Source organism: Schistocerca nitens, chromosome 1 (genome assembly GCF_023898315.1).
Source record: "Schistocerca nitens isolate TAMUIC-IGC-003100 chromosome 1, iqSchNite1.1, whole genome shotgun sequence".
Lineage (NCBI taxonomy): Eukaryota > Metazoa > Arthropoda > Insecta > Orthoptera > Acrididae > Schistocerca > Schistocerca nitens.
In genome coordinates this window covers 1,105,746,430-1,105,763,778 of record NC_064614.1, presented here as the reverse complement: position 1 = coordinate 1,105,763,778, position 17,349 = coordinate 1,105,746,430, and the positions used below count along the sequence as shown (strand labels likewise).

The window sequence follows — 17,349 nt, the reverse complement described above, 5'->3', positions numbered from 1 at the left end:
AGTGTAACAATGCATCATCATTAAACACAGTGACCAGGTGACACAGACACTTCCAGTTTGGTCAAAGAAGTCTGAATAACAAAGGACAAAGTGGCATACCATCTCTTTGTGAAGAAGTAGGAAACACAAGCATTGTGCAGGTGCTGGGGCTCAAAGACTAGCAAATCAAAGTGATAGTGGAAAAAAGAGAAAATCAATCATAGATAACTTTTTCAATGTCTTTTGTGACATTCAGAATATGGCCAAATACCCTTTTGTCAGAGAACTGTATCTGCTGGCACTGTAAAACATTTCTACTCTGAATCTGAGATAGTCTCACCCTGATGGATGCCTCAGCATTTGTCATCAATACAGCATGTGTATTTTTTTGGAAAGTGATTTTCTGCACATGCTAAAAATAAGCATCATGATTGGGAAGCAGACTGTGACATCAGAGATGTTAGTAACTTTTGGCAGCAAGTCATTCTATTAAGGAGTGACTTTTGTCCATCTCCTGGACAGACACTATGCACCAATTTTTGATTATGGGGTTGGCATGGGGTATTTCATCATGTGAAATTTGTAGGTGCTCCATGTGGAGTGTTTTTTTTTTGGGGGGGAGGGGGGGAAGAAAGGGCCTGGAAGAATATTTGAAGTTTTGTTGGGGACAGTGTGGTGTATGCATCATAGAGCTAAGCTGGGGCAAAGAACTTCATTCAGGAAGCTTAGCAGGAGAGTTTGCCCATGGGCGGCAAGCGAGGTGAAGTCCGATGTTCAAGCATAAGCGCGGGCACCCTGGTTGAGATTGTGCAGATTTTTGGCAGCGCCAAGCATAGTGTTCACCCAAGATGGGCAGCTGTCTATAGTGAGTGTATTTGCAGCTCCAGCATGTATAGAATTTTCCACATTGCTAGACACCCTCAGTGGCATGTCCTTTCGACTTGCAGAAGCAGCTGTTCAATTAATGCATGTTGCACAACCCTTCAGTTTAGTAGTTTACATTCACTGTCAGATAAGATAGAGTCAGTCAGATAGTGTTACTGTTGATACACAAACAGGAAGCTGTTACACAGAGAATTCTATACCTTCATGCAACTTTGCTGACCGACCATTACTATTGACATAATTGTGCTTAGTGTTTTGTTGGATCTGTTTTCCTATATTATTTACATTGCACATCATATTCCATGCAGGCTTCTATTGCAATAAATCAACAGTGTCAATGAATAGCCTTTCTTATTTCAGTAGACCTTGTTTATTTAGCTATTTTCTTTTTCCTTTTTTTGGGGGGGGGGGGCGGGGGTGAGGGAGGGAGGGGGTGATATTTCATGTGAATCATTCTTTTATTTTAAGTTGCATAATTCGTATTCACTTATAGGGCAAGACAACATTAATAAGTGTTCAGAGTTCACAGCGTACAGATTTCAGTAGTGTATATGGTTGGATCTGTGTCAGGGATCACTCCAATGCAGAAATTAATCATAAGTAATTCCCACATTACCAAGCCACTGTCATTTTGTGTAGCTGCAAAAGACTTCCACCATCAACTAGTTTCAGGGTCATAGCTTGACTTTTTCTCATTATAATGAAAAATTTATGACTACTCCTCATATATTCATTCTTTCACTGCCAAGTAGGTGTTATTTTTAAGAATTTCTGTCACTTCCCCCCTCCCTCTCTCTCTGCTGTCAGCTGAAGCAAAGAATCCAGTGACCAACTGTACAGGGTAACTGACTTTCTTTATATTGGTGAGTGTCTCCTGTTTGTCCAGTTCAATATGGATCCAAAAATTTAAATACTGGTATTCCAGTATAAGACGTCCAAGTGTTTTGAGAACAACACTTTCCATAAACAAACTACAGTTTTCCATCATCCCACAAATACACTGAAACCTCTCATTTGTTTCAGCTACTACTGAGTTTATAGTTGAACCACTTAATGATTCCAGAGAGTGTTTCTCCTAGGTATTTGCTTACACGACTGACTCCAGTTGTGATTCATTAATCATTAACCAAAAGATACCACACTTTTAAGTTTCATGGGCAGCACAGCCTTGTATTTATCTCTGTTAAAAATTAGATGCAATCTGTACATCAACTTGATTTTTGTCAAGATACGACTGGATATTAACCACATTTTCTTCTTCTTATGTGGTATTCCCTCATAGATAATGTATCTCATTTCAGCAATAATGAGACACTGCTGCACAAATTACAATAGATGCATTCAGGAAAAGAACAATACTTTTTTTTCATGGGGCAACAAAGAGTTCTGGCAAAAACTGGTTTGCAGCAACATATCCTTCACCTTGTTTCACATCATTCATATTCTCTTCAGTTTCTAAAGCTATTGTCATTTGACTGAAATGTTTTTGATGTATGTTTTGTAGTGTCTGTTTTGTGCTAGGAACAATGCAAAGTGAAATTTTGCTTGAAATTAGGAAATAAATGTAACAATATTAGGTGAAAGACTAAATTGCTACTCACTGTAAAGATGACCCATTAAATTGCAGACAGGCACACCAAAAAGACTGTTTTGTATCATAGATTTTGGACAAAGCCTTCTTCATTGAAGAAAACACACACACACACACACACACACACACACACACACACACACATATATATATATATATATATATATATATATATATATATATATATATATATATATATATATATATATATATAAAAAGAAAGATGATGAGACTTACCAAACAAAAGCGCTGGCAGGTCGATAGACACACAAACAAACACAAATATACACACAAAATTCAAGCTTTCGCAACAAACTGTTGCCTCATCAGGAAAGAGGGGAAGGAGAGGGAAAGACGAAAGGATGTGGGTTTTAAGGGAGAGGATAAGGAGTCATTCCAATCCCGGGAGCAGAAAGACTTACCTTAGGGGGAAAAAAGGACAGGTATACACTCGCACACACACCCATATCCATCCACACATACAGACACAAGCAGACATATTTAAAGACAAAGAGTTTGGGCAGAGATGTCAGTCGAGGTGGAAGAGTAGAGGCAAAGAAGTTGTTGAAAGACAGGTGAGGTATGAGTGGCGGCAACTTGAAATTAGCGGAGATTGAGGCCTGGCGGATAACGAGAAGAGAGGATATACTGAAGGGCAAGTTCCCATCTCCGGAGTTCGGATAGGTTGGTGTTGGTGGGAAGTATCCAGATAACCCGGACGGTGTAACACTGTGCCAAGATGTGCTGGCTGTGCACCAAGGCATGTTTAGCCACAGGGTGATCCTCATTACCAACAAACACTGTCTGCCTGTGTCCATTCATGCGAATGGACAGTTTGTTGCTGGTCATTCCCACATAGAATGCATCACAGTGTAGGCAGGTCAGTTGGTAAATCACATGGGTGCTTTCACACGTGGCTCTGCCTTTGATCGTGTACACCTTCCGGGTTACAGGACTGGAGTAGGTGGTGGTGGGAGGGTGCATGGGACAGGTTTTGCACCGGGGGCGGTTACAAGGATAGGAGCCAGAGGGTAGGGAAGGTAAATCCCCAAACCACCTTCCCTACCCTCTGGCTCCTATCCTTGTAACCGCCCCCGGTGCAAAACCCGTCCCATGCACCCTCCCACCACCACCTACTCCAGTCCTGTAACCCGGAAGGTGTACACGATCAAAGGCAGAGCCACGTGTGAAAGCACCCATGTGATTTACCAACTGACCTGCCTACACTGTGATGCATTCTATGTGGGAATGACCAGCAACAAACTGTCCATTCGCATGAATGGACACAGGCAGACAGTGTTTGTTGGTAATGAGGATCACCCTGTGGCTAAACATGCCTTGGTGCACAGCCAGCACATCTTGGCACAGTGTTACACCGTCCGGGTTATCTGGATACTTCCCACCAACACCAACCTATCCGAACTCCGGAGATGGGAACTTGCCCTTCAGTATATCCTCTCTTCTCGTTATCCGCCAGGCCTCAATCTCCGCTAATTTCAAGTTGCCGCCACTCATACCTCACCTGTCTTTCAACAACTTCTTTGCCTCTACTCTTCCACCTCGACTGACATCTCTGCCCAAACTCTTTGTCTTTAAATATGTCTGCTTGTGTCTGTATGTGTGGATGGATATGGGTGTGTGTGCGAGTGTATACCTGTCCTTTTTTCCCCCTAAGGTAAGTCTTTCCGCTCCCGGGATTGGAATGACTCCTTATCCTCTCCCTTAAAACCCACATCCTTTCGTCTTTCCCTCTCCTTCCCCTCTTTCCTGATGAGGCAACAGTTTGTTGCGAAAGCTTGAATTTTGTGTGTATATTTGTGTTTGTTTGTGTGTCTATCGACCTGCCAGCGCTTTTGTTTGGTAAGTCTCATCATCTTTCTTTTTAGATATATTTTTCCACGTGGAATGTTTCCCTCTGTTATATATATATATATATATATATATATATATATATATATATATATATATATATATATATATAAGCGCTGGCAGGTCGATAGACACACAAACAAACACAAATATACACACAAAATTCAAGCTTTCGCAACAAACTGTTGCCTCATCAGGAAAGAGGGAAGGAGAGGGAAAGACGAAAGGATGTGGGTTTTAAGGGAGAGGGTAAGGAGTCATTCCAATCCCAGGAGCGGAAAGACTTACCTTAGGGGGAAAAAAGGAGGAAAAAAGGACAGGTATACACTGGCACACACACACATATCCCCCTAAGGTAAGTCTTTCCGCTCCTGGGATTGGAATGACTCCTTACCCTCTCCCTTAAAACCCACATCCTTTCGTCTTTCCCTCTCCTTCCCTCTTTCCTGATGAGGCAACAGTTTGTTGCGAAAGCTTGAATTTTGTGTGTATATTTGTGTTTGTTTGTGTGTCTATCGACCTGCCAGCGCTTTTGTTTGGTAAGTCTCAGCATCTTTCTTTTTAGATATATTTTTTCCACGTGGAATGTTTCCCTCTGTTATATATATATATATATATATATATATATATATATATATATATATATATATATATATATATATATGATCGCTACCACAAGCAGCTCCAACTCTTTGTTGAAGAAGGCTTTGGCCAAAAGCTATAATGTATAACAGTCTTTTCATTTAACTGGTGGTGCTCAAATTCAAAATAAAATCATGAATTTCTTGCCTCAAGAACAAACAGTCAGTTATGACTTTGGTACAAGCACTTTGAAATAGTTACATGAGAATTTTCTGCAAAAGATGTTGCAAAACATTTTCATTTAAAAAATTAAAATTAGTTCTAAAGGGCAGTGTTTCAATACCATTAATGACATACAAAGAAATCATCAAGGGCACTATAAGAGAATCCAAAAGAAAATACCAAGGCATTCATGGCTAAGTGAAAGCGTTTCTGACATAAGTGTAGAGGAATGAGTTGAAGGGAATACTTTGAACAAGTGAAAGACTAAACAACTGTAAGTGTGGTTCTTTTCTTTTTTATGCCTTGAAGGCAATGGCCAAACTAAAAAATGCCTGAATTGGGGAAAAGGAAAGATATTTCCCCTAAAAGATCTTAATAACTTTGTGGAAGGATTTGTACTTCACTTAAGGTGCTACAGAGCACTACATGAGAAGCTTAAAAACACAGACATAACAATTCAAAAGAAGAAATTAGCCTATGGGGACACACAAAGATATTGGAGCAGAACAGATTGGCACACAATCCCCTCAGACATCACTAGAAATGAAAAATTTAAGCCCATATTCTGAAAGGTGTCCATTAAGATCTTAAATGCATTTGCTACAAGATCTGACCAGCATAGCATTCATAAAACTGAATTACTTCTTTTCCTTGCAAACATATTTTTCTGTAAACATTTAAATACATACTTCAGTGACCCCATTTGTACATACTTTCCAAAATATTTCAAAAATGCAGAAAGATTACACAAGTACTCACTGATAAAACATTCAGTACTGTTTGATAACTTTCTTGTTTGTGCTTTAAGTAGATGGACTCATCATCACTGCAATAACATTTACGTGTATTGGAAGAAGAACCATACAATAAATCTTCCATTTTCTGTTTCCATTCTAACAGTAATTCGACAGTGTCAGGATCTCTCCCCAGGAATGTATCTTCATTCACTCCTCTCTGTAATCTGTAATGGACAGAGTAAATTAATTCAACAGAAAACAGAACAGAACATAAACATCTCATACAATTTATGAGAAAAAATTAAAGTACAGAAAGGTAGGAAAGTCATGGTTAAATGAAACTGGTTGCATTTTATGGTTTTAAATGCTATACTCATAAGCTTTATCACTCAAAACTTTTGAATCTCTATAAGAAGCTTTTCAAAGCACATATCTTCATTGAAACAAATATGAAGACATTTTTCGTAGCAAAGTATTAACAAACGTGTAACCCTATGCCTCAATCCGAAAGTTATGTCAAAGTTATTGAACTGTTTTATTCTATTCCTGATCTGGATGCAATTCTGGTACTCCACGTGTCAAACCATTGATACTTCATTTTATGGACAGCAAGACGTGGTAGCTTCAGTAATGTTTCCTGTTCACTGCTAGGCACTGAATTGTAAGAGAAAAGTAAAAATTAGCTGTGAGAAAATAATGTGCGACTCAGTGATTATAATAATACTGAATATCACTAATACAGCAAAGTCATAACCATATTTAATTTTATGTGCCAGGCCAACTGTATCAATGACATGTATTACTTAATAAAATTATAATTGTATTATAAAATAAAATTTTCACTCTTCATGCTAAAGTGTATCAAAATGAAAGGGTGTTGACCCACAAGCCACAGTCAGATTTTGGTCTTTCATGAGCAATCATCTGCAATTCCGACTTGTGCCTCACTTCCTAATTAAAAGCCACAAATTATCAGTAACTCAACCTAGTTCTCTAAACACTACAGAAGCTGCTCCATACCCAGATTGGGTAAAGTTATTGGGGAAAAGGACAAGATTATGATGGCTTAGTCACAGCTCTTGTGCGCGTTTTGGAATGGTACTTCCAGTCTTTGAAGAAGTGCATACTCAAATGAGCACACCAGATATGTTAAAGCTTTGCATCAGACAAGTACTCATAACCCTCATTTTCTAATTTTATATGCTAACATCCCAGTCGCATAAGCACACATCACAGACTGTCTCAGGGAACAGAATGAGATTTTCACTCTGCAGCGGAGTGTGCGCTGATATGAAACTTCCTGGCAGATTAAAACTGTGTGCCCGACTGAGACTCGAACTCGGGACCTTTGCCTTTCGTGGGCAAGTGCTCCACCAACTGAGCTACCGAAGCACGACTCACGCCTGGAACTCACAGCTTTACTTCTGCCAGTACCTCGTCTCCTACCTTCCAAACATACTGACTAATGTTATTAGTCATTCCTTGAGGCATGGTCTCGTGGCTCGATTGTCCAGTTTTGCCCACAAAAAGCATGTCATGGTCCAATTGTTTTAAGGGTTTTAATCTGCTTACAATCATATGTTAATTACATTGCCAACTGTATGCCAGTGTAGTTTTGGCAAAAGTTTTCATAACTCTGTGTTAAATACAAATAATTCATGCAATCATCTTATACTCCTAGCTGAAAATGGTTCAGTTTTCGGTCAAAAAATGGTTCGCTATTGTGAATTATTACACAAATATGGTTTTATAAATAAAAATCACAACACTGTGGATGTTCTACACTATTAATTTATTTAATTAAGTAGTTTTTGCCCTACAAGACAATCATAAAGTTATGAATGAATAATCTCATCAAAAAGAGGGGGTGTTGAGTTGCAGACAGGTGCAAAGAAAATTAATGTTGAAATATTTAGTCTTTTTGACACAGACTTTTTCAGAGGTATATATACACATTCACACAAGAGCAACACTAACAAACACATGATCACTGTCCCCAGGTGCAAATTCCCAACTGTGGCAGTGTCCAACACAAGCAACAATACATGTAGCTCGGATGGGAAGTGAGGGGTAAGGAAGAGGCCTGGGGTAGGGAGGGGGAGAGACAGCAGGACAGAGGTGGAGGAAGATGCTGGTGCTATCTATGGAAGCATGTTGCAACATGGTGGGGACAGGATATGGCTGCTAGGTGCAGCACACCAGTGAGGGGGCAGTGGGGTAGGTGGGGGCATGGTGGGGGAGGGGGGGGGGAGGGGGAAGACAAGAGAAGTGGACAGAGAAAAGGAAAGGACTGTATAGGTGCAATGGTGGGCTAGAAGCTGTGTGCAGTACCAGAATGGGAGCAGAGAAGGGGATAAGCAGGGACTAGTGAAGGTTGGAGCCAGAGGGGGTTGTGGGAATGAAGGATGTGTTGTAGGGAGAAACCTCAACTGTGTGTTTCGGAAAATCTGGTGTTGGTGGGAAGAATCTAATAGCACAGGCTGTGAAGCGGTCATTAATGTGAAGCACATTGTGACGGGTGGCATATTCAGCATCTGGGTGGTCCAAATGTCTCTTGGTCACAGTTGGACAGTGGTCATTCATACAAACAGCTTGTTAATTGTCACACACACATAGAATGTGGCACAGTGGCTGCAGCTAAGTTGGTAGGTCACATGGCTACTTCTACAGGTATCCCTGCATTTGATCGGGTAAGAGATGCCAGTGACAGATCTGGAGTAGATGGAAATAGGAGTTGTTATTCCACCCTGGGCTCTTCACTGTTTAACATCGTTATTTATCCTGCACTAGTAGACAACTTTGAAAATATATTACACATGGAGAGTGACATGCAAAAGCAGAGTGAATCTCATCTTTGACAGTGTGACTGTAACATCATTGAAAATATTTAAATTGAACTGTAAATTAATGTGAAGTGAACATACCAGAAAACATTAAATCTGAATATTCGTAAAACAGTGTGTGTCTGCATGGAAGAGGCAGAGGATAATATGAGCAAAATTAAATTGTAGTACACTTCAATCTAAATTTGTAAACAGTATAAGTTCTATATAAATGTCAGGTTTATATTTGTAAGTATAAAGAATTACACTCAATAGAAGGAGAGATATGCATGTGGTAAAACAACAGAATAGCTCATATAACAATATAAATAAATTGACAATCACAACAAAATAAAACAAATACTAGACAAGAGTATTGGAGAATAACTTGAAAAGATATTACGCATGAAAGGTGGCACAGAGAGAGCAAAAACGGTATCACTGACTGTTGTAGCAGAGTTGGAAATCCATAAACTAAACTGTAAATCAGTTAAGTATGGTGAATTTACTTTACTGCAGGGAAGAGATATGTGTATGACAAAACAACAGAATACATATCAGTGTTAGGAGCATGCAGATAGTCATTATAAAACAAATAAATACAAGGCAATATTAATACCTGGAAATGAACAGACAGTGAGTGAAGAATTGAAAAATTGTTATACATTCTAGTTTTATCCAGAAATCCCACATTTGTAGACGGATTCCTTATTTTATAACACTGTGGTTGTATCTTGTCTCTGAAAGTGAAGTCTGACCAGATTATGACTTGAAGAAGGTATGCATTATAGACAAGGAGTATTAGGTATCAGAAGCCATATGGAAACGTCAGAAAGTCCTGGTAGAGTGTAAATGCAAAAAAAAAGCAGAGGCTTTGAATCACTGTGAGGCACATACAAATGAACTCTGCTAGCTTTTGGAAAAAATTCTTTGATGAGCTAGAGTGAACAGACGAGTGTGCACACCCACACACACACACACACACACACACACACACACACACACACACAGAGAGAGAGAGAGAGAGAGAGAGAGAGAGAGAGAGAGAGATAACATTGTGCCAGTGCCAACACAATGCACAGAGGTGTGTGTAGTAGTGAGTGGTCTCCTTTACTCATATATATTTATGGGTAGCAAAGGCAGTGGCACATACCTTATAAGAAACAATGGAAGCACTCCAGTGAATTTAGCACAATAATTTCTCACTCAGTAACCAAATGCAACTGAGCATTGTAAACTAAATGCCTCGAGTGTTATGATGTGGCATCCCTACGAGCTCCCAGCTCTGTTCTAACTACAACATCTAATTATGTTCAGTTTAATATGCAACATCACCAACCAGCCATGTAATCTACATCAGTGCACAATGACTACATGGAAATTATTTTTACTTCTCACACTATGGTTGTGAATTGCACAGTACATTCTAAATTCACTCTAGTTTTCAACCACAAGCACCTTTAGGAAGTAGACATGTTTGTAAGGAACTGTAAGAACCCCTATGTCTTTGAAGAGACTTCTGCTAGATGTCAGTTCTCATCTTTACACAATACTCTTCAGCAGAATAAATATTTATTTGCCGTTACCTGCATTACCAAAGAAGATTATGCCACATGACTGTGAAGTGGAAGTATGCAAAGTATGCTAGCAATCCTGTTTGCAGATCAAGACAATGAGGGAGACTTCTAAGTGTGAAGTAGGCAGGACTGGATGAGCCTGAGCTAGAACCAAATTTGAATATGTGTTATGTGTGTAATAAAATACACTCCTGGAAATTGAAATAAGAACACCGTGAATTCATTGTCCCAGGAAGGGGAAACTTTATTGACACATTCCTGGGGTCAGATACATCACATGATCACACTGACAGAACCACAGGCACATAGACACAGGCAACAGAGCATGCACAATGTCGGCACTAGTACAGTGTATATCCACCTTTCGCAGCAATGCAGGCTGCTATTCTCCCATGGAGACGATCGTAGAGATGCTGGATGTAGTCCTGTGGAACGGCTTGCCATGCCATTTCCACCTGGCGCCTCAGTTGGACCAGCGTTCGTGCTGGACGTGCAGACCGCGTGAGACGACGCTTCATCCAGTCCCAAACATGCTCAATGGGGGACAGATCCGGAGATCTTGCTGGCCAGGGTAGTTGACTTACACCTTGTAGAGCACGTTGGGTGGCACGGGATACATGCGGACGTGCATTGTCCTGTTGGAACAGCAAGTTCCCTTGCCGGTCTAGGAATGGTAGAACGATGGGTTCGATGACGGTTTGGATGTACCGTGCACTATTCAGTGTCCCCTCGACGATCACCAGTGGTGTACGGCCAGTGTAGGAGATCGCTCCCCACACCATGATGCCGGGTGTTGGCCCTGTGTGCCTCGGTCGTATGCAGTCCTGATTGTGGCGCTCACCTGCACGGCGCCAAACATGCATACGACCATCATTGGCACCAAGGCAGAAGCGACTCTCATCGCTGAAGACGACACGTCTCCATTCGTCCCTCCATTCACGCCTGTCGCGACACCACTGGAGGCGGGCTGCACGATGTTGGGGCGTGAGCGGAAGACGGCCTAACGGTGTGCGGGACCGTAGCCCAGCTTCATGGAGACGGTTGCGAACGGTCCTCGCCGATACCCCAGGAGCAACAGTGTCCCTAATTTGCTGGGAAGTGGCGGTGCGGTCCCCTACGGCACTGCGTACGATCCTACGGTCTTGGCGTGCATCCGTGCGTCGCTGCGGTCCGGTCCCAGGTCGACGGGCATGTGCACCTTCCGCCGACCACTGGTGACAACATCGATGTACTGTGGAGACCTCACGCCCCACGTGTTGAGCAATTCGGCGGTACGTCCACCCGGCCTCCCGCATGCCCACTATACGCCCTCGCTCAAAGTCCGTCAACTGCACATACGGTTCACGTCCACGCTGTCGCGGCATGCTACCAGTGTTAAAGACTGCGATGGAGCTCCATATGCCACGGCAAACTGGCTGACACTGACGGCGGCGGTGCACAAATGCTGCGCAGCTAGCGCCATTCGACGGCCAACACCGCGGTTCCTGGTGTGTCCGCTGTGCCGTGCGTGTGATCATTGCTTGTACAGCCCTCTCGCAGTGTCCGGAGCAAGTATGGTGGGTCTGACACACCAGTGTCAATGTGTTCTTTTTTCCATTTCCAGGAGTGTAGTTCAATCAAGACAATCACCTTTTGTCTCTCCATGACCCACTCCACAATTTGCACATTCTGAGTTCCAGAGCAAATCCTTTAAAAAATATCTTGCAACATTCTATCCTGTTGTTGATGTGGTCTTCAGTCCTGAGACTGGTTTGATGCACCTCTCCATGCTACTCTATCCTGTGGAAGCTTCTTCATCTCTCAGTACTTACTGCAACCTACATCCTTCTGAATCTGCTTGGTGTATTCAACTCTTGGTCTCCCTCTACAATTTTTACCCTCCACGCTACCCTCCAATGCTAAATTTGTGATCCCTTGATGCCTCAGAACATGTCCTACTAACCGGTCCCTTCTTCTTGTCAAGTTGTGCCACAAACTCCTCTTCTCCCCAATTCTATTTAATACCTCCTCACTAGTTATGTGATCTACCCATCTAATATTCATCAATCTTCTGTAGCACCACATTTTGAAAGCTTCTCTTCTCTTCTTGTCCAAACCATTTATCGTCCACGTTTCACTTCCATATATAGCTACACTCCATACAAATACTTTCAGAAATGACTTCCTCACACTTAATGCTATACTCGACGTTAACAAATTTCTGTTCTTCAGAAACGCTTTCCCTGCCATTGCCAGTCTACATTTTATATCTTCTCTACTTCAACCATCATCAGTTATTTTGCTCCCCAAATAGCAAAACTCCTTTACTACTTTAAGTGTCTCATTTCCTAATCTAATTCCCTCAGCACTGCCCGACTTAATTCAACTACATTCCATTATCCTCGTTTTGCTTTTGTTGATGTTCATCTTATATCCTCCTTTCAAGACACTGTCCATTCCAAAAAATCCTACAGGAGCTTCTTGAAGTAAAACAATTATAGCATCCTCATCATATGAGGATAATGGCTATTCACAAAACTGCTCAAGAATACATAAACCAAAAACTTCTGGATAAACAAGAGGATTACCTCATGACAGCTGAGAGATGCCAAATGGTATGAAATATATGAAGAATACCTGCAGGTGCCCCCCATGAACCATGGACCTTGCCGTTGGTGGGGAGGCTTGCGTGCCTCAGCGATACATATGGCCGTACCGTAGGTGCAACCACAACGGAGGGGTATCTGTTGAGAGGCCAGACAAACACGTGGTTCCTGAAGAGGGGCAGCAGCCTTTTCAGTAGTTGCAGGGGCAACAATCTGGATGATTGACTGATCTGGCCTTGTAACATTAACCAAAATGGCCTTGCTGTGTTGGTGCTGCGAACGGCTGAAAGCAAGGGGGAACTACAGCCGTAATTTTTCCTGAGGACATGCAGCTTTACTGTATGATTAAATGACAATGGCGTCCTCTTGGGTAAAATATTCCAGAGGTAAAATAGTCCCCCATTCGGATCTCCGGGCGGGGACTACTCAGGAGGACGTCGTTATCAGGAGAAAGAAAACTGGTGTTCTACGGATCGGAGCGTGGAATGTCAGATCCCTTAATCGGGCAGGTAGGTCAGAAAATTTAAAAAGGGAAATGGATAGGTTAAAGTTAGATATAGTTGGAATTAGTGAAGTTCGGTGGCAGGAGGAACAAGACTTTTGGTCAGGTGATTACAGGGTTATAAATTCAAAATCAAATAGGGGTAATGCAGGAGTAGGTTTAATAATGAATAAAGAAATAGGAGTGCGGGTTAGCTACTACAAACAGCATAGTGAACGCATTATTGTGGCCAAGATAGACACAAAACCCATGCCTACTACAGTAGTACAAGTTTATATGCCAACTAGCTCTGCAGATGATGAAGAAATAGATGAAATGTATGACGAGATAAAAGAAATTATTCAGGTAGTGAAGGGAGACGAAAATTTAATAGTCATGGGTGACTGGAATTCGTCAGTAGGAAAAGGGAGCGAAGGAAACATAGTAGGTGAATATGGATTGGGGGGAAGGAATGAAAGAGGAAGCTGTCTGGTAGAATTTTGCACAGAGCATAACTTAATCATAGCTAACACTTGGTTCAAGAATCATAAAAGAAGGTTGTATACCTGGAAGAATCCTGGAGATACTAAAAGGTATCAGATATATTATATAATGGTAAGACAGAGATTTAGGAACCATGTTTTAAATTGTAAGACATTTCCAGGGGCAGATGTGGATTCTGACCACAATCTATTGGTTATGAACTGCAGATTGAAACTGAAGAAACTGCAAAAAGGTGGGAATTTAAGGAGATGGGACCTGGATAAACTGACTAAACCAGAGGTTGTACAGAGTTTCAGGGAGAGCATAAAGGAACAATTGACAGGAATGGGGGAAAGAAATACAGTAGAAGAAGAATGTGTAGCTCTGAGGGATGAAGTAGTGAAGGCAGCAGACGATCAAGTAGGTAAAAAGACGAGGGCTAATAGAAATCCTTGGGTAACAGAAGAAATATTGAATTTAATTGATGAAAGGAGAAAATATAAAAATGCAGTAAATGATGTAGGCAAAAAGGAATACAAACGTCTCAAAAATGATATCGACAGGAAGTGCAAAATGGCTAAGCAGTGATGGCTAGAGGACAAATGTAAGGATGTAGAGGCTTCTCTCACTAGGGGTAAGATAGATACTGCCTACAGGAAAATTAAAGAGACCTTTGGAGAGAAGAGAACCACTTTTATGAATATCAAGAGCTCAGATGGCAACCCAGTTCTAAGCAAAGAAGGGAAGGCAGAAAGGTGGAAGGAGTATATAGAGGGTTTATACAAGGGCGATGTACTTGAGGACAATATTATGAAAATGGAAGAGGATGTAGATGAAGACGAAATGGGAGATAAGATACTGCGTGAAGAGTTTGACAGAGCACTGAAAGACCTGTGTCGAAACAAGGCCCCGGGAGTAGACAACATTCCATTAGAACTACTGATGGCCTCGGGAGAGCCAGTCATGACAAAACTCTAACATCTGGTGAGCACGATGTATGAGACAGGCGAAATACCCTCAGAATTCTAGAAGAATATAATAATTCCAATCCCAAAGAAAGCAGGTGTTGACAGATGTCAAAATTACCGAACTATCAGTTTAATAAGTCACAGCTGCAAAATACTAACGCGAATTCTTTACAGACGAATGGAAAAACTGGTAGAAGCGGACCTCGGGGAAGATCAGTTTGGACTCCGTAGAAATGTTGGAACACGTGAGGCAATACTAACCTTACAACTTATCTTCGAAGAAAGATTAAGAAAAGGCAAACCTACGTTTCTAGCATTTGTGGACTTAGAGAAAGCTTTTGACAATGTTGACTGGAATACTCTCTTTCAAATTCTAAAGGTGGCAGGGGTAAAATACAGGGAGCGAAAGGCTATTTACAATTTGTACAGAAACCAGATGGCAGTTATAAGAGTTGAGGGACATGAAAGTGAAGCAGTGGTTGGGAAGGGAGTAAGAGAGGGTTGTAGCCTCTCCCCGATGTTATTCAATCTGTATATTGAGCAAGCAGTAAAGGAAACAAAAGAAAAATTTGGAGTAGGTATTAAAATCCATGGAGAAGAAATAAAAACTTTGAGGTTCGCCGATGGCATTGTAATTCTGTCAGAGCAAAGGACTTGGAAGAGCAGTTGAACAGAATGGACAGTGTCTTGAAAGGAGGATATAACATGAACATCAACAAAAGCAAAACGAGGATAATGGAATGTAGTCAAATTAAGTCGGGTGATGCTGAGGGAATTAGATTAGGAAATGAGACACTTAAAGTAGTAAAGGAGTTTTGCTATTTAGGGAGTAAAATAACTGATGATGGTCGAAGTAGAGAGGATATAAAATGTAGACTGGCAATGGCAAGGAAAGCGTTTCTGAAGAAGAGAAATTTGTTAACATCGAGTATAGATTTAAGTGTCAGAAAGTCGTTTCTGAAAGTATTTGTATGGAGTGTAGCCATATATGGAAGTGAAACATGGACAATAACTAGTTTGGACAAGAAGAGAATAGAAGCTTTTGAAATGTGGTGCTACAGAAGAATGCTGAAGATAAGGTGGGTAGATCACGTAACTAATGAGGAGCTATTGAATAGGATTGGGGAGAAGAGAAGTTTGTGGCACAACTTGACTAGAAGAAGGGATCGGTTGGTAGGACATGTTTTGAGGCATCAAGGGATCACAAATTTAGCATTGGAGGGCACCGTGGAGGGTAAAAATCGTAGAGGGAGACCAAGAGATGAATACACTAAGCAGATTCAGAAGGATGTAGGTTGCAGTAGGTACTGGGAGATGAAGAAGCTTGCACAGGATAGAGTAGCATGGCGAGCTGCATCAAACCAGTCACAGGACTGAGGACCACAACAACAACAACAACCTGCAGGTGGACAAAACCTTATGGAGGAGGGTCATACAAAATCGCGAGCACAGAATTGATGACACAGAAGATGTTTATATTCAGTGCATTAGTACAGCTGATTACATTACCACACAATGCTTTTATAATTACGCTGACAATATGAATTACGATATTGCTCAAAGTTTTTATTAGTCTTAGAACACACACACACAAGTCATTCATACATGCAAAATTCATACACACATGGCTGCTATTGTCTCTGGGAACTGACGACGCTTGACTGTAGTGATTAGCGATATTGGCTAGGGTGGGTAGCAGGGTATAGAACAGGCATGTGGTGGGGGTGGGGAGGGTTAGTAAGGTTAGGTTGGAAGAAGATGATGTAGTGCTGTCTGTGTGGATGTGTAGTAGGGAGGGGAGGGGTGGGGTGTGGAGGGGCCGGGGGGAGGAGAGAATACAATCAGAGAAGAGAAAAGGACAATGTAGGTGTGCTGTGGAGGGAGGGGTGCAGGGTAAGAAGGTATGTGTGGAGATGGAATGGGAGCACAGAAAGAGACAGAGGCAGGTGCAGGACATGGACTACAAAAGATTGAGGTCAGGGGTTTATGGGAGAGAAGGGTATGTTGCAGGGAGAGTTCCCAGATGCACAGATCAGAAAATGTGTTGTTGGTGGGAAGATTCCAGAAGGCATGGGCTGTGAAGCAGTTGTTGAAGTCAAGCACAATATACTGCACAGTATTCTTGGCAAATGATTGGTCCAGCTGTCTATTGGCTATAGTTTGACAGTGACCATTCATGAAGAAATAACAGTTTAGTGCCTCTTCACACAGCCTATCCATCCATTCTTGTCAGTCTCATTTCCAGTGATGAGCAGTCCCTCTCCAAATATGCTGATGGTTTTGCTGAGGCCTTCGCAGATCAAAATAATCTTCCACACATTGTCTAGTAACAGATCTCCCATGCCTTGTCTCCACAGTCACCCACCATCCCTCGCATACCCAATGAGTGGCCACAATGGACCGTCGTCTTCCCGACTCAGTATCACCTAGGACTGGAGCAACTGAATCATATTTTCCACAATGGTTTTGACTACCTCTCATTGTGCCTTGAAATGAGAAAAATCCTGACCACCACTCCCGTAGTGGTATTCTGTCACCCAGCCAACCTGTGCAATATGCTCTGTTCTT

At 41.7% G+C, this 17,349-nt stretch overlaps 1 protein-coding gene across 3 annotated transcripts in view; it reads right to left on the bottom strand.

Moving 5' to 3' along the window:
* Window positions 1–17,349, bottom strand: part of LOC126198805 (uncharacterized) — a 146,791-nt gene that overhangs the window by 106,980 nt on the left and 22,462 nt on the right. For all 3 annotated transcript variants that reach the window (XM_049935378.1, XM_049935392.1, XM_049935385.1), the window contains exon 4: window positions 5,888–6,089. In XM_049935378.1, the coding sequence (XP_049791335.1) occupies window positions 5,888–6,089 (202 nt within the window). The remainder of the gene's footprint in view (window positions 1–5,887; window positions 6,090–17,349) is intronic.